Source organism: Gymnodraco acuticeps, unplaced genomic scaffold (genome assembly GCF_902827175.1).
Source record: "Gymnodraco acuticeps unplaced genomic scaffold, fGymAcu1.1, whole genome shotgun sequence".
NCBI lineage: Eukaryota > Metazoa > Chordata > Actinopteri > Perciformes > Bathydraconidae > Gymnodraco > Gymnodraco acuticeps.
The window spans coordinates 487045-506214 of record NW_022990311.1 but is presented as its reverse complement, the minus strand read 5'-3'; the positions used below and the strand labels follow the sequence as shown (position 1 = coordinate 506214).

The 19170-nt window shown below is 41.3% G+C and overlaps 1 protein-coding gene across 5 annotated transcripts in view; it reads right to left on the bottom strand.

Moving 5' to 3' along the window:
* Positions 1 to 14908: 14908 nt before the first annotated feature.
* pcdh10b (protocadherin 10b) overlaps positions 14909 to 19170 on the bottom strand; it is a 46469-nt gene continuing 42207 nt past the window's right edge. For all 5 annotated transcript variants that reach the window (XM_034222805.1, XM_034222807.1, XM_034222806.1 and 2 more), the window contains exon 5: positions 14909 to 16227. In XM_034222805.1, coding sequence (XP_034078696.1) covers positions 16208 to 16227 — 20 coding nt within the window. In that variant the 3' untranslated portion in view covers positions 14909 to 16207. The remainder of the gene's footprint in view (positions 16228 to 19170) is intronic.

The window sequence follows — 19170 nt, the reverse complement described above, 5'->3', positions numbered from 1 at the left end:
TAGAAATGGCCATGTCATGGGACCTTTAAAGAGCAACTTGCAGGTTGTTGTTTTTTTACTACATTTATGCTTAACCTTGCCTGAAAATTACAATTAAAAACGTTAATGCAGGATGTTTTACGAGACATAAGGGCAGGAATTCAGGGGAAAATTTGCCGTTTTTGAGCTCTGCTACTAAAAATGGTAAGTAAGCTATGATAGCTTATTTTATTAACACGCTAATTTGATATGAAAATAAATGGAGACTGAGTTTACATTACATTACATTGCATTTAGCTGACGCTTTTGTCCAAAGCGACTTACAATAAGTACATTCGACCAGGAAGACACAACCTTGAAGAAAACAGAATCATATAAGTACATCAGGTTTCATAGAGCCAAACATTTCAAGTGCTACTCAACTGGCTTTAGGTAAGCCAGTCCTTTATTTAGTATAAAAGTGCTTCGTTAATAGTTCTAACGCTCGAAGTGGAGTCGAAAGAGATGAGTTTTCAGTTTGCGCCGGAAGATGTGCAAGCTATCTGCCGTCCTGATGTCAATGGGGAGCTCATTCCACCATCTTGGAGCCAGGACAGCAAACCCACGTGTTTTCGCCGATGGGAACTTGGGTCCCCCTCGCAGCGAGGGCGCAGCGAGTCGTTTGGCTGATGCAGAGCGTAGTGCACGCGCTGGGGTGTACGGTTTAACCATGTCCTGGATGTACGAAGGGCCAGATCCATTCGCAGCATGGTAAGCAAGTACCAGTGTCTTGAAGTGGATTCTAGCAACACATCCTCACTCCCAGGTCGGCCTATGTTGACGTTATGTCAAGTCCCCTGTCAGCTTTTTCCAACGCAAGGGGGGGAGCCTTAGCGTCCATTTTCAACGCAAGGGGGGGGCCCTTAGCGTCCATTTTCAGCTTTCCGGGATGTCCATATGCTTCTATAGACGCTCATGGAAGCACGGCGTTCGTTTGTGTCGACTGCCCTTAAAGGCAATGTGAGCGTCCATTCTCATTGGATAACGGAGAATTGTACACCCGGAAGTAAGTATTCCCCTTACTGTCGATTGATTTTACAGTGATATCTGCACTACTCATCGACTAAAAAACACCAGATTATCCTTGTTAATTACACAACATTGATTGGTTTAAATTGTGTGCAATGCTTTTGTATTTTTCCCCTTCGATTCGGGGAAACAAATATGTTTTCGGAGTAAAGGATGGCAGAAGTCACTACACTACCCAGAATCCCCAACTATCGTTTGGACTACACCATGTGCTCTGTTTGACGTCACGTGATCTTCAAATTTCTCCCTGAAGAAAAACAAAACATGGCCGAACTTCGTTTTATTCTCAATGGAAAATGCCTATTTTAAAGTTAGTTTGGCCATTAAAATGCGTTTTGATGTCATTTGATGCGAGAAATATGAGTTGTTATTTCAGATTATGTGTGCAGTGGATGTACATGATCTTTAGTTTGCTAGTTATTACGAAGATTACTTCAGGAAATTGCGTCCATAACGTTTTCATTGTTACCAAGGTGGTTGCTAGGGACGCTGCTATCGATATTATTTCTGTTATGTTGTGTAACTGTTTAATGGTGTTATCTTTATTGCTACCCCCTTCCCCGTCAATGTATAGTGTTGGTCCACAGCGAAAACATATTAGTTTAACAAAATCCGCATCTAAAGATAGCCTACGTTATTTCCCCCTGTGCAATTCCAGTCTCACATCTCACAGCACATCGTCATTAACAAATAACGGAAACAGACCGAAAACATTGAAAAAAAATACAACAATACTTTATTCCGAGTGTGCTTGCTTTTCTCTTTGGAAGTCATCACATAACGGCGTTGCTGTTATCACTGGCTCAGTGTCATTTCATTTGACCACATGTCTTTACATATACATTAATATATTTTATTATTATCCACCTTTTTGTTTTATGTCCTTTTATTTAAAACATTCTTTGAGCTTCATCTTCTGGTTCAAATTTCAATAAATGTAATTTGTATAATCACTCTTTTGTCTTTATTCTACATGAAAATGTTAGAGATTCCATTCAAATCTGTTGATTATTCATATCTTCCTCAGGCTAGGAATAGTATGTCGAGTTTTTAATGCTAAATGTATATCATTTTCTCACAGGATATAGAATGAGACAACACAGTTTTTATCCATTGTGTATGAATGCTTCAGCTCTTCAGACCAACATAGCAAGATGTGAGCATGTTCCTAATTGTGTTGGTATGCAGCCTAGGTCTGGTCTGTTTAATAAAGCAAATCTGCCACTTTTATATTGTATAATTTGTTAAATTAAAGCAGTCTTTAATTGTTTGTCCTAAACATAGCAATATATGCTTCTGAAATGTAACATGTCTTTGAAGAAATAACAGTATACAGTTTACATTGTGTATCACCTTTAGCTTGAAAATACATAGATGTGTTTTTCATCTATAAAATAAATAGACAGACAGACACTTTATCAATCCCAAATTGGGAAATTATTTGACAGCAGCAGTGTGTTCAGGTATTAAAATATTTAAAGTTGGAATAAAGTATAAACTACACAACAATCCATAAGATAAGTCCGATATTTTCATGAAAACCCCCCAGGAGGCACCAACACAAACGTGGCCGAGTGGACTCCGGAGTTTCCTGCACTGTATGATCTGTGGTGTAGTGGGCTGTCATTCAAAAACTGAGTAGCCAATGGGGACGCACCCCTGAAAGCCCCGGCCACCTGGGAGGTTTGTGTCAGAATCGGGGGAAAAAATGAATGAGAGAGCTGCAGCGAGAGCAAAAGAAAAAAGAAAGAAGCAAAGAGAACTGCAAACAAAAGTATGTTAAAACAAAGAAAAAATACTTATAGTTTACATGATTACACAAATGATTTGTTTGCAACTTATAGTTTTATTTTTTAATTAAATATATTTTTCTTGACTCAGTTTTTTTTTTCTCTCTCCCTGTTAAACCCCAAGCCTGTTTTTCAGGTTTCAGGCTCGAAAATGACATTCCCAGAACAAATGACCATATCTTCCCTTCTAAAAGGGTTAAATTAATAATCTTTTTTCTCAAAGTAATGATAAACCTGTGAGTTGGATGTAGAAAAGTCAGATTCAATATAGATGTTTTTTATTTTAAAGAAAATTCAGATTGAACATGGTAAAAAACTGTAAATTATAGTGTCCGTCCAAAAAATATGTTGTACTTATAGTGAAAACTAACCTTGGATGATGGGTTAGTAGACTCAAAGCTTTAGGAATCCAAAGTACAATATATAATAAGTACCCTGTATCAAGATTGATGCAAAACAAGTGATATTTGACCTTTTTAGACAGATTTAGCACAAAAAAACCTCTTCTGGGGCCATTTGGGTGGATTTTCCATATCTCTGGCCCCCCTTACTCGATTTTGACATGTGACATCTCTTTCTGGCAGTCAGAGCCAATGGAATCGAGGGGAACTCCCACATAGTCCTTATTTGGTCATGTGTATGTGTGAGACTGCTGAATCGCCGAGACCGGAAGCAGCAGCTAGCTGTGGTGGCTACCATTAACAGCTAGCATTTACTCTCCGATTTTTACATAAAAATGGAATTATGGATTATAAATTCAATCAGTTTTTTATACATGGACGTTAAGAACCTATGGATTAACAGATTCAGCCGTGTTTTTTCTCATTTTAATGCCATTGAACACGTACTTTGATCAGATTGACAGCTACTTGTGAGACGATCTCCCTAGAAGCTTCGTAAAGGTACGTGTTGTGATGACTGTATTTGCTTCCCCTGTCGCGAGTCCGGATCACTCAGTGATGATACTATATACCTACATAATCTATGGAGTCTCAGCTTTAATCGGATATATTGTATGTCCAGCTATGATAAGTAATAAGGGTACTTTTATCTTGAGTTCTGTGCCAATGTCCGTTAGCATTTTTCGCTCAGGGGTAATTTAGATGCTTCTTGTGATACTTGTGTTTTGTTTTGGTAAACATGGTTTGTATCGGCAGTTAGCTGAGATTATTTCCGTTAATCTGGTATAACACATTAATAGGTTCTTAAATATTAAGATCCCCTGAGACACAGTATCGTGAAAAGAAGACCCAGGGTCCCCGCCGGCGGGGACCTTCGGGCTTAACAGGTTAAACTCTTGGTTTTGCTTGATTCTGAGAAAGTGTTGCTTTATCTTTGTGACACAAAACTAATCCCATAATTATCCAGCCTCTCCATCAGTGGCTCTCTCCAAAACTACATTGAAATACCATGTTATACTACAGAGACTGAACTTCAGCGCATCATGGGGGCGAAGTCAACCACTGGCTCACTTTGACCCACAGACACTTTTTGGAATAAAAACTGTCTAGTTTAGTCCTTCATGCTAATCTTTACCTAATGATTCACATGAGCTCACACCTTGCTAAATAACCAACATGTATGATACATATTTTCAGACCTGGATACATTTGCTTTGACAGAACACTAATTATACCTGACATGTTGAAAATGTACTTTGACAAGCAGAACATGGTTTATTGTGAAAAAAAACACATTTACCTCCATCACAGCCAAATAGAAATGATGGGTGCTTCATGACCATTTGTGTGTGTATGGTCACATGACAAATGAACAAATGTGCACAGTTCCCTGGATAAAGGGGGTGGGTCAACTTACCCACTGGCTCATCTACCCCACTCTATCCTATCCACATTGTATATTTGCTTTCATAAGGTCAGAGGCAGGGGAAGGCTCTTCCAGAGTCTTTGGAAGAGACAGATGCTGTTATATGAGCTGCAGTCACTCCCTCATACTCACAAGCCCACATTACACAGTTTTTACTTTTCCAGACTCCTGATAATGGCTAACTGCTCTGCTTATATGGGGCTAAACAAAGAAGAATGTGAGTTGTGTCAAGATATGTATCAGTTAAAAAGATTAGGGCTTTTGTGTGTGTGTGTGTGTGTGTGTGTGTGTGTGTGTGTGTGTGTGTGTGTGTGTTTGTCAGAAATCGCAACCGTGTATATTACTGCTGCTTGTTTTACATTCATTACAAGTACTCTGAAAGTAATGAGCACATTACATTCAACATTTGCTTATTTTCTCCCACAGAGAATGAGCTTCTCCAGCATTGCACATTGAGTGTGTGTCACAACGCCAACATGTGTTAGTTTGTCAGGTTTATGCAGACATGTTCAGATCAGATCCTGTTTATAAAAAATATTCAAGGTAAAAGTAGGGTGGTCTGAACTTGCTTTGTCAAGCCAGGTTTAAACACAGAAACACTGGCAATCGGAAATGCAGTTCCAACACAAGTGGAGACCCAGGGGAGAGAGCGACCTGTGGTCGGTTGTCACTGGCCAACACAAACCTTTGTGTTTTTTTTTTTAAACAGAACAATTAAGAAACCTGAACTAACACTACTATATCGGGTTCTAACAGCATAGCAGACACAAGTTTTAATGGTCGATTTTTTCAGCATGTCATTCTATACAGCACTCCTATATGTAGCTGGCTTAAGGCTTGGTAAGAATTCTCTCAAAAACCACATGTTTTGACATCTGACCTGTTGGAACCTGAAAATGAGGTTTTACGTAGATTTAAACTGGGGTTGCTGCAGTTGAAGTCTGCAGTGCTGAATCCAGTGATCTGAGTTCAAGTCTCGGTGGAACCTGATTGAGAGTAGGATTGCAGTCCTCGGTTTCAGTGGCGGCCGGCCCATATGGGCGCTAGGGGTGCCCCCCCACCTCTTCCCACAAAAAAATTAAAAAAAACATTAAATTAAAAAAAAAAAATTAAAAAAATATATATTTAAAAAATATATATATTTTATATTTTTATTTTTAATGAACAAGGTAAATATCATACAATTGGTATCAGTAAAATGTATAATCTACAATAAAATGTCGTTTAATATTGTGTTACGATGTCTAAAGTTACTGATAAGTCACATGTTTCCTGCCTGGCCTTGCCCATGGAGCCCCCGAGCCAAACAGCAGCAACCAGCACGTTGCAAAAGTCTCAATAGTAAACTGTGCCGCCGAAACATAATTTCAGCCAATCAGCGCCGTCAAATATTTTGGTCACGAGGGCGCTCACGTTGGCGCCCACGTTGCTTACGTGACGTGAGTTGTTTTTTAGACTCGTGAGTGACCAAGGTGACGCAGTATTTAGAATGGTGTGCAGGTGGAGTCGCCGGACCTCGGTCCGCACCCAATTCCGTGCAAGAGCTACTCTCCAATCCTTTCCAAAGGAGAAGTTTGGGAGATAAATTGATACTTAAAGACCTTGGACCGGACCAACCTGATTTGTATATATCACAGCAAGCTCGTGAAAAAGACAAAACGTATCAACGAGGCTAGCTGGATGCAAACGATGCAAACAGGTAAATGCTATCTTTTGTTTCCCATGCTTGCTCTTCAAACAGCCGGGGACAGATACGATCTGTTCAGAAACTAGACACAAGTTAAACAAGTACAAACCACAGACTGTCTGTGTCATGGAGAATACAGTCGCTGGTTTATTTATGTCTGTATAGGCCGTTGTTGTGAGTGTGGACGGTCGGAACATATATAACGTTAGCTTAGCCAAGCTCCATTCAGAAAACAAGCATTCTAAAAGGTTTTTCGCCTGCCGTCTGTCTGCAGACTTGTCAAAGCATTAATTCATGGTTTTTACTAACCGGTATCAGTATGTCGTTACGTCGGCATAATTTAGAAACGTGTATTACAATTTAATCACGGTAAAATATGTTCATTTTGTTGTAGCTCCCGAGCCAGCGCGTCTTGTTTGAATGATGCGAGTAAACACAGCTGGCAGCCGCGGTGAAACTCGAGCGACTAGAGCGATGCGATAGGAGGCAAGGCAAGGCAAGTTTATTTATATAGCACTTTTCAACACAAGGCAATTCAAAGTGCTTTACAAAAAATGAAAGAGATTAAGAAAATGGCATTTAAAATCAGTCATTAAAAAGAAAAGCTAATAAAATAAACATTAAAAGAAAAAAATACATGGCAGTCAATTAAACATTAAAAGAAAAAAAGTACATGGATAAAAGTTACAGTGCAGTCTAAGATATGAATAGTTCAATTAAAAGCAGCGACAAAAAGAAAAGTCTTCAGCCTGGATTTAAAAGTAGTCAGAGTTGTAGCGGACCTGCAGGTTTCTGGGAGTTTGTTCCAGATATTTGGAGCATAATAACTGAACGCTGCTTTACCATGTTTAGTTCTGACTCTGGGGACAGAAAGCTGACCAGTCCCTGAAGACCTGAGAGATCTGGATGGTTCATAATTTAGCAGGAGGTCAGAAATGTATTTTGGGCGTAAACCATTCAGTGCTTTATAAACCAGCAGCAATATTTTGAAGGAGGAGCGTTTAGAGTGAAGCGAATATTCGCATCGCGTCCGGTCTGAACGCAGCATTAAAGCGAGCTCCGCGCTGCACTGGAAACGCGCCATTACATCACCAGAAGTCCTAATTTAAGGGGTAATTTCTCCCAAAAAAAATGTTTTACTCACTATATCAAAAGCCCCACCAAAAATATTTTCCACCAGCCGCCACTGCTCGGTTTGCTCTCCTAGAGAAGTATCGGTTACTATGAGTGAACAGACTTTCTGACCAACACCAAAAACACTGATTCACTGCAGGATCTTTGTGGCCTCAAATATGCAACCAAGCACAAGGCTAATCTAGGAGTTTATTATTTAGAGAACTTCAAAGAACTTACAATACTTAAAACACAAATAAGCGACATATCACTAGATTGGAAAAATTCCAGAATTGAGGAAAGGTCCAAGGCGCTGCGCTAAAGGTCCCCTATTATGCAAAATGTACTTTTTGATGTATTTTATACATAAATATGTGTCCCCGGTGTGTAAGGAGAATCACAAAGTGTCAGAAAATAAAACCCTCTCTCTTTTCCTCCGTACCCACATCTCTAAAAACGGGGGAACAACGGAGCTGATGCAGATTTGCTGCGGTCATGACGACATTACTAAAATGTGGGCTGGCTTTACACCCACTGCAGAAACAATGCTTAACGTGTTTTGGAAGTAAAATGCTCTGTGTTTACATTAGCAAGCATCACTAACACTCAGAGCTTTGTTGTAACAGGCATGGGTTAAAATCCCACTCCTGACAGTTACGCTGCGTCCAGTACAGCGTCGACAGCTTCAAAAACAGTTTCCAACGCGTCTGCCCATTCACTTTGAATGGGGTGACGTCACGTTGCCTCGCTTTTCGCCGAACTGAATTGTGGGTAGCATAGCGGTCCGTCTCCGCCGGAGTAGCCAGCGCCAGCCAATCAAATCCCATTTCTGAAAATCTGACAGCTCAAGCGCTAGCCAATCAAACCGCGTCTAAGCTGGGAGAGATATCCCGCCGTTCATTTCTATATTTCAGAAAAAGATGGAAGAGAAACTATTTATCGCCGTAGCAAATCACCCGGTTTTGTATGACCAGAACCTCTTCACCTACCGGGATACAAACCGGAGGAACCAGGCATGGAGGGAGGTGGCAGAGACAGTGGGTGAAACTGGTAGGTTTTCGCCTGTTTGGGGAGTTTATATATATATATATTGCTCGCATAAAATCCCCGGGGGTTTTTGCTTTGTATGTCGGGGGCGGGAGATTCATGTGATTGGTTGTTGGTCGCGTTGCTCGAATAAAATCCCCAAGCTTCAGACACGCCCAGCTCCAAGCTTTTTTTGAAGCTGTAGTGTGGACGCTCCGTTATTCACTGGAAAAGTAACTGAACAACATCAGTGTAAAGAAATGTCAGTAACAGTTTGTTAAGTGAAAAGGTGTGGTTTGCTGAGTGTGTGTGTGTGTGTTTGCATAATCACTGTGACACTGAGCAGTCAACATGCTGGGTGGCACTGCTCTCCCGACCCCCACACTCATTGCAGATAGGGGCAAGCCGGGCCAGCCGGAACACAGCCGGAACACACAGGGTCAGCCGAGAGAGAGAGTGTGTGTGTGTGTGTGTGTGTGTGTGTGTGTGTGTGTGTGTGTGTGTGTGTGTGTGTGTGTGTGTGTGTGTGTGTGTGTGTGTGTGTGTGTGTGTGTGTGTGTGTGTGTGTGTGTGTGTGTGTGTGTGTGTGTGTGTGTTTTCTTTGAAAAAGTGAGGGAATGGGGAGGAGGGATGGGAATGATCCGCAGATAATATCAGCGTCCTGGGCTACAACTGCTGTGGTCATCTGTTACTAATTGTGTGTGTGTGCAAGGGTGTAACTTTGGTTTGAGAAGTGGGGGGGACACAAAACAGGGGGTCCTCCGCAAAGAATAATTGTTTCGATTTAATTCCATTTCCTGCCTTTCTACAAATATATTAGGGACTATGGTGGTAACAAATCAAAGAAAAATGTGTAGTGTATATAATGAGTGTGCAAACATATGTGGTATACTATCCATGTGAAACAGTTTTATTTGTGGGTGGAACTTACCTCCTCTTGGGGGGTCCGGGGGCATGCACCCCCCTGGAAGAAGTTAAATGCATCAATCTGGTGCACTTTGAGGGCAACATTAAGAGATACTGCTCTCAACACTCATATGAAACGTAACTGTATATATTTAAATATCAAAAAACCATTAGAATATGCTCACAACCAATAACAAATATTTGATAAACTCCTCTCTCCTATCTTTATCTTACCTAGTCTGCATTCTTTCTTTTTATTTATGAATATTTTACTAATCACTCCCCTTTTAAACTGTGTTTTTTATTTGTGTACTGACCTATATTGGAATGATTTCTTAAAGGGGACCTATCATGCAAAATGCACTTTTGCACGTCTTTTATACATGAATATGTGTCCCCGGTGTCCCAGGGAACTCACCAAGTGTCAGAAAACACAACCCTCTATTTTCCTCCATACCCAAATTTTTACAAAAGGGGCTGCGACGGATCTGATTCAGACTGATCCAGATTTGAACACTTTACTGACGCTGTAGTACATATGCCAGGCCTGTAAGTGGCGCTGTAGTCTGCCACAAAAGCAGCGAAGAAGACTTACCTTGTATGGTTGCCATGGTTGCCCTTCTGTTTATTCTCCGCTGTGGCTCTTTTTCTCCCTCCCCGAGGCAAGCGTTTGCGCCTCCTGCTTTAAAACAAATGAATAATGACTCTATATAATCATATGTAAGGGATAATGTGCAGTGACGCGGTCATTATGGGGAAAAGAACACCGACAGGCTGATCAGGAGCCCGGCGCGAAGCGGAGGGATCTAGATCGGCATGAAGGCACATTATGCAATGTGCACATTATCCCGCTTATTACATGACCACATTCTCGACAAAGTAACGACATGACTCCCAATATTAATTGAAATGCTTTTATGGATTTCTAAAATGATTTTATTGATTTAAAAAATAGTTGTATGTATTGATTTAAATTGACATGCATCCGCTAAGAAAAATAATCCGTTGTTACTGTTTGAACCAACGTAGCAACGGCAGGAACTGCTTCGATAGCGTTTTTGAGGAGCTTTTTGATTACAGATTTGAAAACATCGTTGCTTGCTTTAAAAGTAGCACAATTCATTATGTCAAACCTTGGAAAGTATCTAGATATCCCTGCCCTAATGCCAAAGTAACTGCCAACTGAATATGTGTCGCCGTTTGATGTCTATGTCTGGACCGCTGCGTAAAAAGGAGGGTTTCTGCCCCATTACTTCTCACGGTGGACGGAGATCTCTTTTTCTCCCCCTCTTTTTCTCCTCGCTGCAGCCTATCAGCTGATCTCAGAGCACGCTCCCCTCTCCTGCAGGGGGGCGTGGTCAGCTGCAGCTCACAGAATCAGCCCCCTGCAAAAACAGCGCTGGAAAGAGCAAATAGAGTGAAATGAGGCATGGCTAAAATGCAGGATATTTTTGGTATTTTGAAAAAAAAACTATATTTATATACTTTATATAGGTATGGCCCTACAATATATTGTTCAAATATAGCATGATAGGTGTCCTTTAACTTATTTTTTACAACTATTTTAAATAGATGGAAATATTTGTTTACATAGAAGACCAAACCGTTTGAGACCCACTGAGATAACTTGGACTAAAGTTTACAATCTAATCACTCAGAGAGTCCTTTACCTCACTGAGCTGACGTTATCTCAGCCTCTCAGTCCGACAGGAGAGGAAGCTCCCTCTCCTTATTGTTGAAACAGCTTCTAATCTCCGTTAGCTCCCAGCTAGCACCAGATGCTAACAACAACCCCCGTAAGTCTCTTTGTCAGTGGGTGTTTCTCAATGTCGAGGACGCTTCCTTGGTAGGACATGTCCCTCCGAGTCAGGTCCTTCAGAAGTGAGGCAAGAATCCTTCCTAGCCTCGGAAAACGAAGATTGGTGGAACAGGCTAACAGGTGTGCAGGTGTGCGTCATATGCCTTAAATGGAGCGCGATTTCCGCCAAAGGTTTTGGAAATTGTTCCATGCGCAAAGCATTGCGGGGATTTTAAGACCAGGATACCATGTGCAGCCTCGAAAATTTCCCGCAACGAAGGACACCGGCCTCGGTAGAATTCCAAGGATCCTGGAAATTGAAACAATCCTTTGGCGGGACTCGATGATGTAGCATCCTTGAAATAGTGGCTCTGGAGGAGCCTTCCTCAACATTGAGAAACACCCTTTGTCTCTCTCTCTCTCACAAGATGCGCTCGTGCCACACACACACAGACGCTCCTCCATGACCATGACCGTTTGCGTAAAAAATTAAAATAATAAACACATTTGAAAAGTGGGGGGGGGACAAACGGGATTTTGAAAAGTGGGGTCCCCCCTGTTCCCAGTGGAAATTACACGTGTGTGTGTGTGTGTGTGTGTGTGTGTGTGTGTGTGTGTGTGTGTGTGTGTGTGTGTGTGTGTGTGTGTGTGTGTGTGTGTGTGTGTGTGTGTGTGTGTGTGTGTGTGTGTGTGTGTGTGTGTGTGTGTGTGTGTGTGTGTGTGTGTGTGTGTGTGTGTGTGTGTGTTACTAGTTATGGAAGTTTTTTTATTTGCTTAATACTAACTTTAACTTATTCGGCAAAGGTAATAAACATGTACAAGTACAAAAGAGAACTGATATTATCTTTAATATTATTTTTAAATAATATTAATTAACATTAATTATTAGATAAATGTTTGAAAATAACACATAATCCAAAGAAATCAATTTCAAAATGAATATATTTACCCTACACTTAAAAAATAGAAAGCAGGTGGGGGCAAGGTCAGCCTTCCTCACACTCATGGCGCTCATCAATTAAGTCTTCAGCACCAAATCTGATAATCAATCATCTCTGTCCGGTGCATTGTTCCTTACTCCATGTACCAGTCCACGCTCCATTTTTCGGTCTGTTCGGGGACTTGAACCAGCGACCCTACGGCTCCCAGTCCAAGCCCCTACTGACTGAGACCCTGCCGGACAGGATGTTCAGAACGTATTCTGCTCTGTTGCAGGGATGTCTTCTAACTCACTGTTTGACTGCCTTGTGATTTGATACATATGATAATGTGTACATTCTCCATTTTCTCTGCTCCTCATTCGGACATTTCACTCATTTTCTTTGCACCTTTGCACATCCTGATCATGTATGTGCAAAATTGATAAAACATAGTGTAACCATGGTAATTGATTGTAGTTTTTATCTTTTGTGTGTGTCTGTGTGTGTTGCATTTATTTTTTGTAAGTCAATGACAGTGGATTTCAGGAGGAACTTTATATTGTATTTCCCAAAGTCTTATATTTTTCCAGAATGTGCCATTATAGCAGCATCACAGTTTGCTGCTCTGTGTCCATCCTGACCTGTTTTTCTTTGAGATTTGTTCAAAGTCCATCTCCCATTCATCCACATCTGAGGAGCCCATAATCAACCTTCATGCGGACCATGGACACCCGCCTGAGGCTTTATTTCCCTCCACACTGACCGAGGGGAATTCATCGCCATGACTCTTTGTGTGTCTGACGGCATCTGCAAAAGAGGAGAGCTCCGACATGAAAAAGTTTAGCCTCCTATAATCCGCTTTGCCTTTGTCAAGTGAGTGACTTTGAAACTCGCTATCACATTCACCCCCCCCCCACACTCTGTCTTACCCAACTCACCGGAAATAGAAAGAGAAACGGTCTCCTTTACTGTCCGTCTCTCTCCAAATCCTCCTGTTTGTTTAGGGAATTGTAAGTCTCTTTTTTTGTTCTTAAATAATTTTTCATTATAATCTATTGGTTTTCCTCATTTGGAGCCATCCTGGTGTGCATAAATGCATGTGGAAATTAAAACTTTTTGGTTTATGAAAGAGATTAGTGTCCAGTGGAGGTCAAATATAATAGCTTTCATTTAGCAGGAAAATAGATATGATTATATGCATGCTCTCCGCTCAACTTTTGTCCTCAATCTAAACGGCGCTGCTCCGATAGCTGTGGCCTCATTACGCAGCAACAAAAGGGCCCATAGTTCACCCTGCCACTGTTCACTTCCTATATTTAACATCACAGTGGGATTCTCTATGAACAGACATGCGTTTTACTCCCCTTCCTTTCTGTTTGCTGGTAATATTTATAGTGTGAAACCGTCAAAGGCTTTATCAGACAAGCAAATCGATGAATATTCAGTGTGCACTGGAAGATTAGACAGGTCTACAGATGATTAAGCATGTGTTTCTGAACTCCAATGTGGTATTGGTTCATCACCATCTGTAGATACCATAATCTACCTCGGATTACAGGCTGATAAAAACACACAACAACAACATCTCTAAATCTCCACGGCTGCTGCAAAAAGGACTGAGTGGATTACAGATTGTGTGCACTGGACAGAGGAGACAGTGAAGGACAACAAAGATTATTTTCTTCTTGAATTGTAATTAAAATCGGAACACATTGGGGTCATGTTTTAGAGGAAGTAATCACAAGTGCTCATTTCATGCTGACACTAATCTGCGGAAAGGCTTTCATCACTTAGCTTAATCAATACACGTTGGTGCCTGATGGAGATAATTAAGAGTTTGTATTTATGCTACCTTGTACGGAAAACTAAAACCTGCTGCAAGGTTACAAATAAAATATCAATTTGTTTAAAGGTTTAAAGCATTGAAAGCTTTGCCGGCCATAACCCGAAAGACTGTCTGGGCCGGTAATAAATAAAAGTCTGCCATATGTGTGTCTCTGTGGAGAGGTAAACGCTGCAGAGCACTGCAACATCACCCGGTGGTTTGTCATGCGCACAATATGCCTCATATCTACCGACTGTACTCATTCGGTACGCGGTTTTGGTGCAGTGGTTAGAGCGTTGATCATCAGATCGAGGGGCGTTAGTGAACTAGTTCGAAACCCGCCGTTGTGTCCTTGGGTAATGTCCACAATAATGACTCTTACATGTGTAATGTGTAATTGTAAAGCGCTTTGAGCACCTGTAAAATGTATTATTATTATTCCTGCACAGATTTAATTGTTATTGAGAGTTAATCAGTGCAAGCAATTGAGAGAAACTTAACATGTCTGCATACGTCTTCCACCTCTACTACTGATGTTATCTGAAAATTGATTAGCAGCTCATTTAAATCCCTATAAACACATTTGGTAATGTGCCAAGAGCACAAGCTGCATTATGTGCATTATGTATTGTTTCTGTTGCCCTTCATGTTCTTTCGAGTGCCTACAGTGGTCCAGAGAACTACTGTGTAATTTTTTACATTTTAAAGCAGGAGTGGCATACATTTAGCTTTTGATGACCTGTCCTTGTTGGTACACTAATTACATTTCCCAGAGGAATTACCAAGTAATTAGTAGTTCACTTAAAGCAAATTGTGACACTGAATCTAAAGCTTTGGGTTTAAACCCCCCGTTTGTTCGGGGGTATAAGGCCATGACTGTTGACCCATGAACAATAAAAGAAAATAGAATTCCAATAACCAGGTCAACTCAGACTTTCTCTAATACCAAAATAAAAACACATACGACGGTCCTTTTCACAATTTTTCTGTTTATTGTTGGCATATTGGTGTTTTTGTGAGAAAAAAGTGTGTGTATACCCGAGTCCACTGAATTGTGTACAATAACTTTTGCATCTGGCCCTGTTTTTGTTGTGTTTCTTTATAAATTGACTCTTAACGTTTTGGTTACAATGACACAAAATTACCATGGTTTTCAATCTAAATGATTACCTCATTTTTATTTATAGACATGATCTGTATCAATATCCCAAAGTGGAAAACAGAAATGAAACAAGTCAAACAATGAGAACTTGAGCTTACATCTGCTAAGGCTGTTCTGTGTCTCTGCAACCTCCCCCCCCCCCCCCCCCCCCCCTCCGGTAAAACACAAGAAGAGTCAGACCTGAACCAGAATGTGGAACCCAGCAAATGGATAGCACGCCTTCAGAACAAGAAGATATAGAGAGAATTATATATAGAGTTTTATATTCAGCTTGAAACTTTAAAAGAGTACAGTAAACACTTCTCACACATGATAGAAACTACTTGACGCCTCAGAATCAGAAAAGTGTAGGAACTTTGTCCAAGCCTACAATGTGAAGGAAAAAACAAAGCCAAAAAGTGAAAAGGACAGAAAAAAGAAACACAAATCAAAAGATATACTGCTCACAATCTTTTCTTACAAAGTTTGAAGTACATCTGAATAGAGACACCTGACCACACGAACAGAATAGAAAAATCTAAAACAGTGGTATTGCATTTTGAAATGCACAACGATTCTCCTGTACAATTTGGCGTCACTCTTTGAGTACAAACGCCTAAAGGGCTCAGTGGCGGTTTTCTGAGTGGCTCTCCTTTGATTAGTCTGTCAGTACACATGTCATCTTGGAGTGGTTCTATTTTCCTCATAGATGTATACATCAGTGCTGTAAACAGGCACACGCAGATTGGAAAAGGACGGAGAGATCAGAGTCCAGTTTTATCTCTCCGCCATCGCTGTCCTTCCTCCTCTGTCCGTTTCTCAGTCCCGCTGAGACATTAGGCTCCTCCATGTAAGGCTATCAGCACCTCTCCCCCTCCCCATGGACCACCGTCTCCTAAACCCTGGAGTAGGGTGCTCCAAAGCCCGGCATTGCTCTTAGGAATTCCAGCAGGGTGTTGGTTTCTCATTTTGTGTGAAGTCGAGTGTGATTTTCAATGTTCGCTGCAGGGTGAGGAGGGTCGAGGGCGAGGAGGGCGAAATGGGTTGAACACTTTTACTGTAGCCTCAGTCATCGGGGAGTGATTGTGCAAAGTCACGCGGTCTCCGGTATGTCCACACGAAAGGAGCTAGCAAACCCTTTTCCGCGCTGCAAGAGAATAACACAAAGCCTGGTTAAATGAAAGATTTAAGATTCAAAGGCTTCATTGTCATTAGCACAGTAGCTACACTGTAGATATGGCAATGGAAATCTGAAGTCCCAGGCTCTTCCAACAATGCAACATAAATATATATAACACATAAAACAATTAAACCAATTTAAAGCAATAATAGGAGTGCTAAATGAAACAGAAATACAATTGTGCAGATTATGTGGCAGAAACTAAATACATGTAGAATAAAATCCAATAAACTAAATGTTAGTCAATGCAGGAGTCTATGTACATGTAAATGTGAATAAGTGTGTTTGTGTAGGGGGGTATTCAGGTTTGTCTGAGAGGGATGACAGAAAACAGAAAGAAAAGCAGCACTTTAATGGCCTCATTCACATAGAATCAGGGGGTTCACACACACACACACACACACACACACACACACACACACACACACACACACACACACACACACACACACACACACACACACACACACACTCACTAACAACAAGTAGGAAGTCTCACATCCCTCGGCTTGATTCAGTTATGTGAAATGGCTCATGGATAATGTGTGTGTGTGCGACCATGTGTGATAGGGGGGTGGGTGGTGGGGCAGTCATGGGAATAGTGACATTGGATGTGTGTGTGTGTGTGTGTGTGTGTGTGTGTGTGTGTGTGTGTGTGTGTGTGTGTGTGTGTGTGTGTGTGTGTGTGTGTGTGTGTGTGTGTCAGAACTATGCCCTGTGAAGGTTTCAGGGTTGTCCCCGAAAATCACTTGTACTGACTCAGTGTGTATAAGTGTGCTAACAGGAGGTAACTCAGTATCGGCCTCTACTGGCCAAAGCAGGTACAGCATCCCACACATTCCATTCTCCATACACACTTGGCTGAACTGCACATGTGAAAGCAGCCATCTTCCAAGGGGACTAGCTGTTTGATTAGCTGGTAGCACTTGGCTCCTTAGCTTAGTGTCTTTAATGAAATACAGAATTAAAAACACAAATGTATGATTTTGGTGAGTTTGACTCGTGTTGTCACAATAACAAGCAATTAATCATTAATAATTAATTAGGTAAATGACATAAATATAAAAAGATTTGTGATATTACAGTGCATTACATACTACAGCTAACTTAACATTGAAAACGCCATAGAGAGGCTAACAGTTAGCAAAATGCTAACTTAACATTGAAAAATCCACAGACAAGCTAATTGGATTAGCATTGCGATTATTTTACAGCTTTCTATTCCTAACTATTCCAGGTAAGTATTTAAATCAAATATAACCAATTACTCACAACAATGTGTTATTGAAGGTTCAACAGAGTAAAAAAGGGAAACACTGATTTGGAAGCTGATTTGCTTCTTAGACTTTTCCATTTAAATGAAGCTACAGCAAATCTACATGGACAAACAGTGCTGCACAGCCAACACTCTTATTCCCTTAAAGGGGCAGCACACCTTATTTAAATCCAAAGAAAAACTTTAAACTTTTGATTTGATGTTAAATGCAGAGACTATTAATCACTATCAACAATGAATAATAGGCAAACGTAGTTTTATTCAAGCTTTCTTTCTTTGCAATATGCACATTAAATGGAATACTTTGTACTGTAATGTTTTGAAGTATGAGAAGGTGTTATTAACAGATGTATATAAATAGATGTATGAGCATGTATATTTAAACAGATACATAGAAAGTATGGACATGTGCTGTAACTAAAGATGTAATGTATGAACAGATGCAACTATAAACATAATTCAAAGAAAATAAGTTGATACTATATATATATATATATACAGACATTTGCTGGGAATTCTATATATATTTGGTAGAATAACCCTAATTTACAATCACAGCTTTCATGCATGTTGGCATCCGTTTTTCAGTCTGTCAGAATGCTGTTAGATGACTTTTTGCCACCCAGGTGCAGATATTCAAGCAGCTACGTTTTGCTCCCAACGACCAGGCTATCTGTCTGTCCCCAGGCAGTGTGAGGAGCACACTGTTAAGGATTAACACCCAGAAAGCTTCTGGGCCTGACAACATTCCTGGTCGTGTGCCAAAGGACTGTGCCGCTGAGCTCACAGATGTCCTCACAGACATCTTCAACATCTCCCTGAGCCAGGCTTTTGTTCCCTCATGCTTCAAGGTAACCACCATGATACCTGTACCGAAGAAGTCATCACCTTCCTGTTTCAATGAAGCCCCGTAGCGCTGACTTCCACCATCATGAAGTGCTTTGAGCGGCTAGTCATGAAGCAAATCTAACCTCCCCCCCTCGCTGGACCCGTTTCAGTTTGCATATCGAGCGAAGCGGTCCACTGAGGATGCAATCTCCTCTGCTCTCCACCCAGCCCTCACCCACCTGGACACTATAAACTCGTATATTAGGATGCTGTTCATAGACTTTAGCTCAGCGTTCAACACTATCATCCCCCAGCAGCTGGTTTGCAAGCTAACAAACCTGGGCCTCAGCCCCTTTCTCTGCAATTGGCTGCTGGACTTCCTCACTGCCAGCCCCAATCTTTAGGGGTCGGCAACAACACATCAGGCTCCATCATACTCAGTACGGGGGTCCCCCAAGGGTGTTTGCTCAGCCCCCTTCTCTTCACCCTGCTGACCCACAACTGCACATCCACCCACAGCTCAAACCACTTCATCAAGTTTGCGGATGACACAACAGCATCACCCGCTAGCACTCAGCATCGCTGGTGACCCCACCCATCCCTCCAACTGCCTCTTCACCCTCCTGTCTTCAAGTAGGAGGTTCCGCAGCCTGAAGTCGAGAGTTTTTTCCACCAGGCTAAACTCTCTTCCCTCCCTCCCCTCCCTTCCCCCCTGCTCCCACTGGACTATAACTCCCCACACACACTCAGACACTCAAATCAAGCACGACATTTTTTTTTTTTTACGCTGCTATGGACAATCTTGC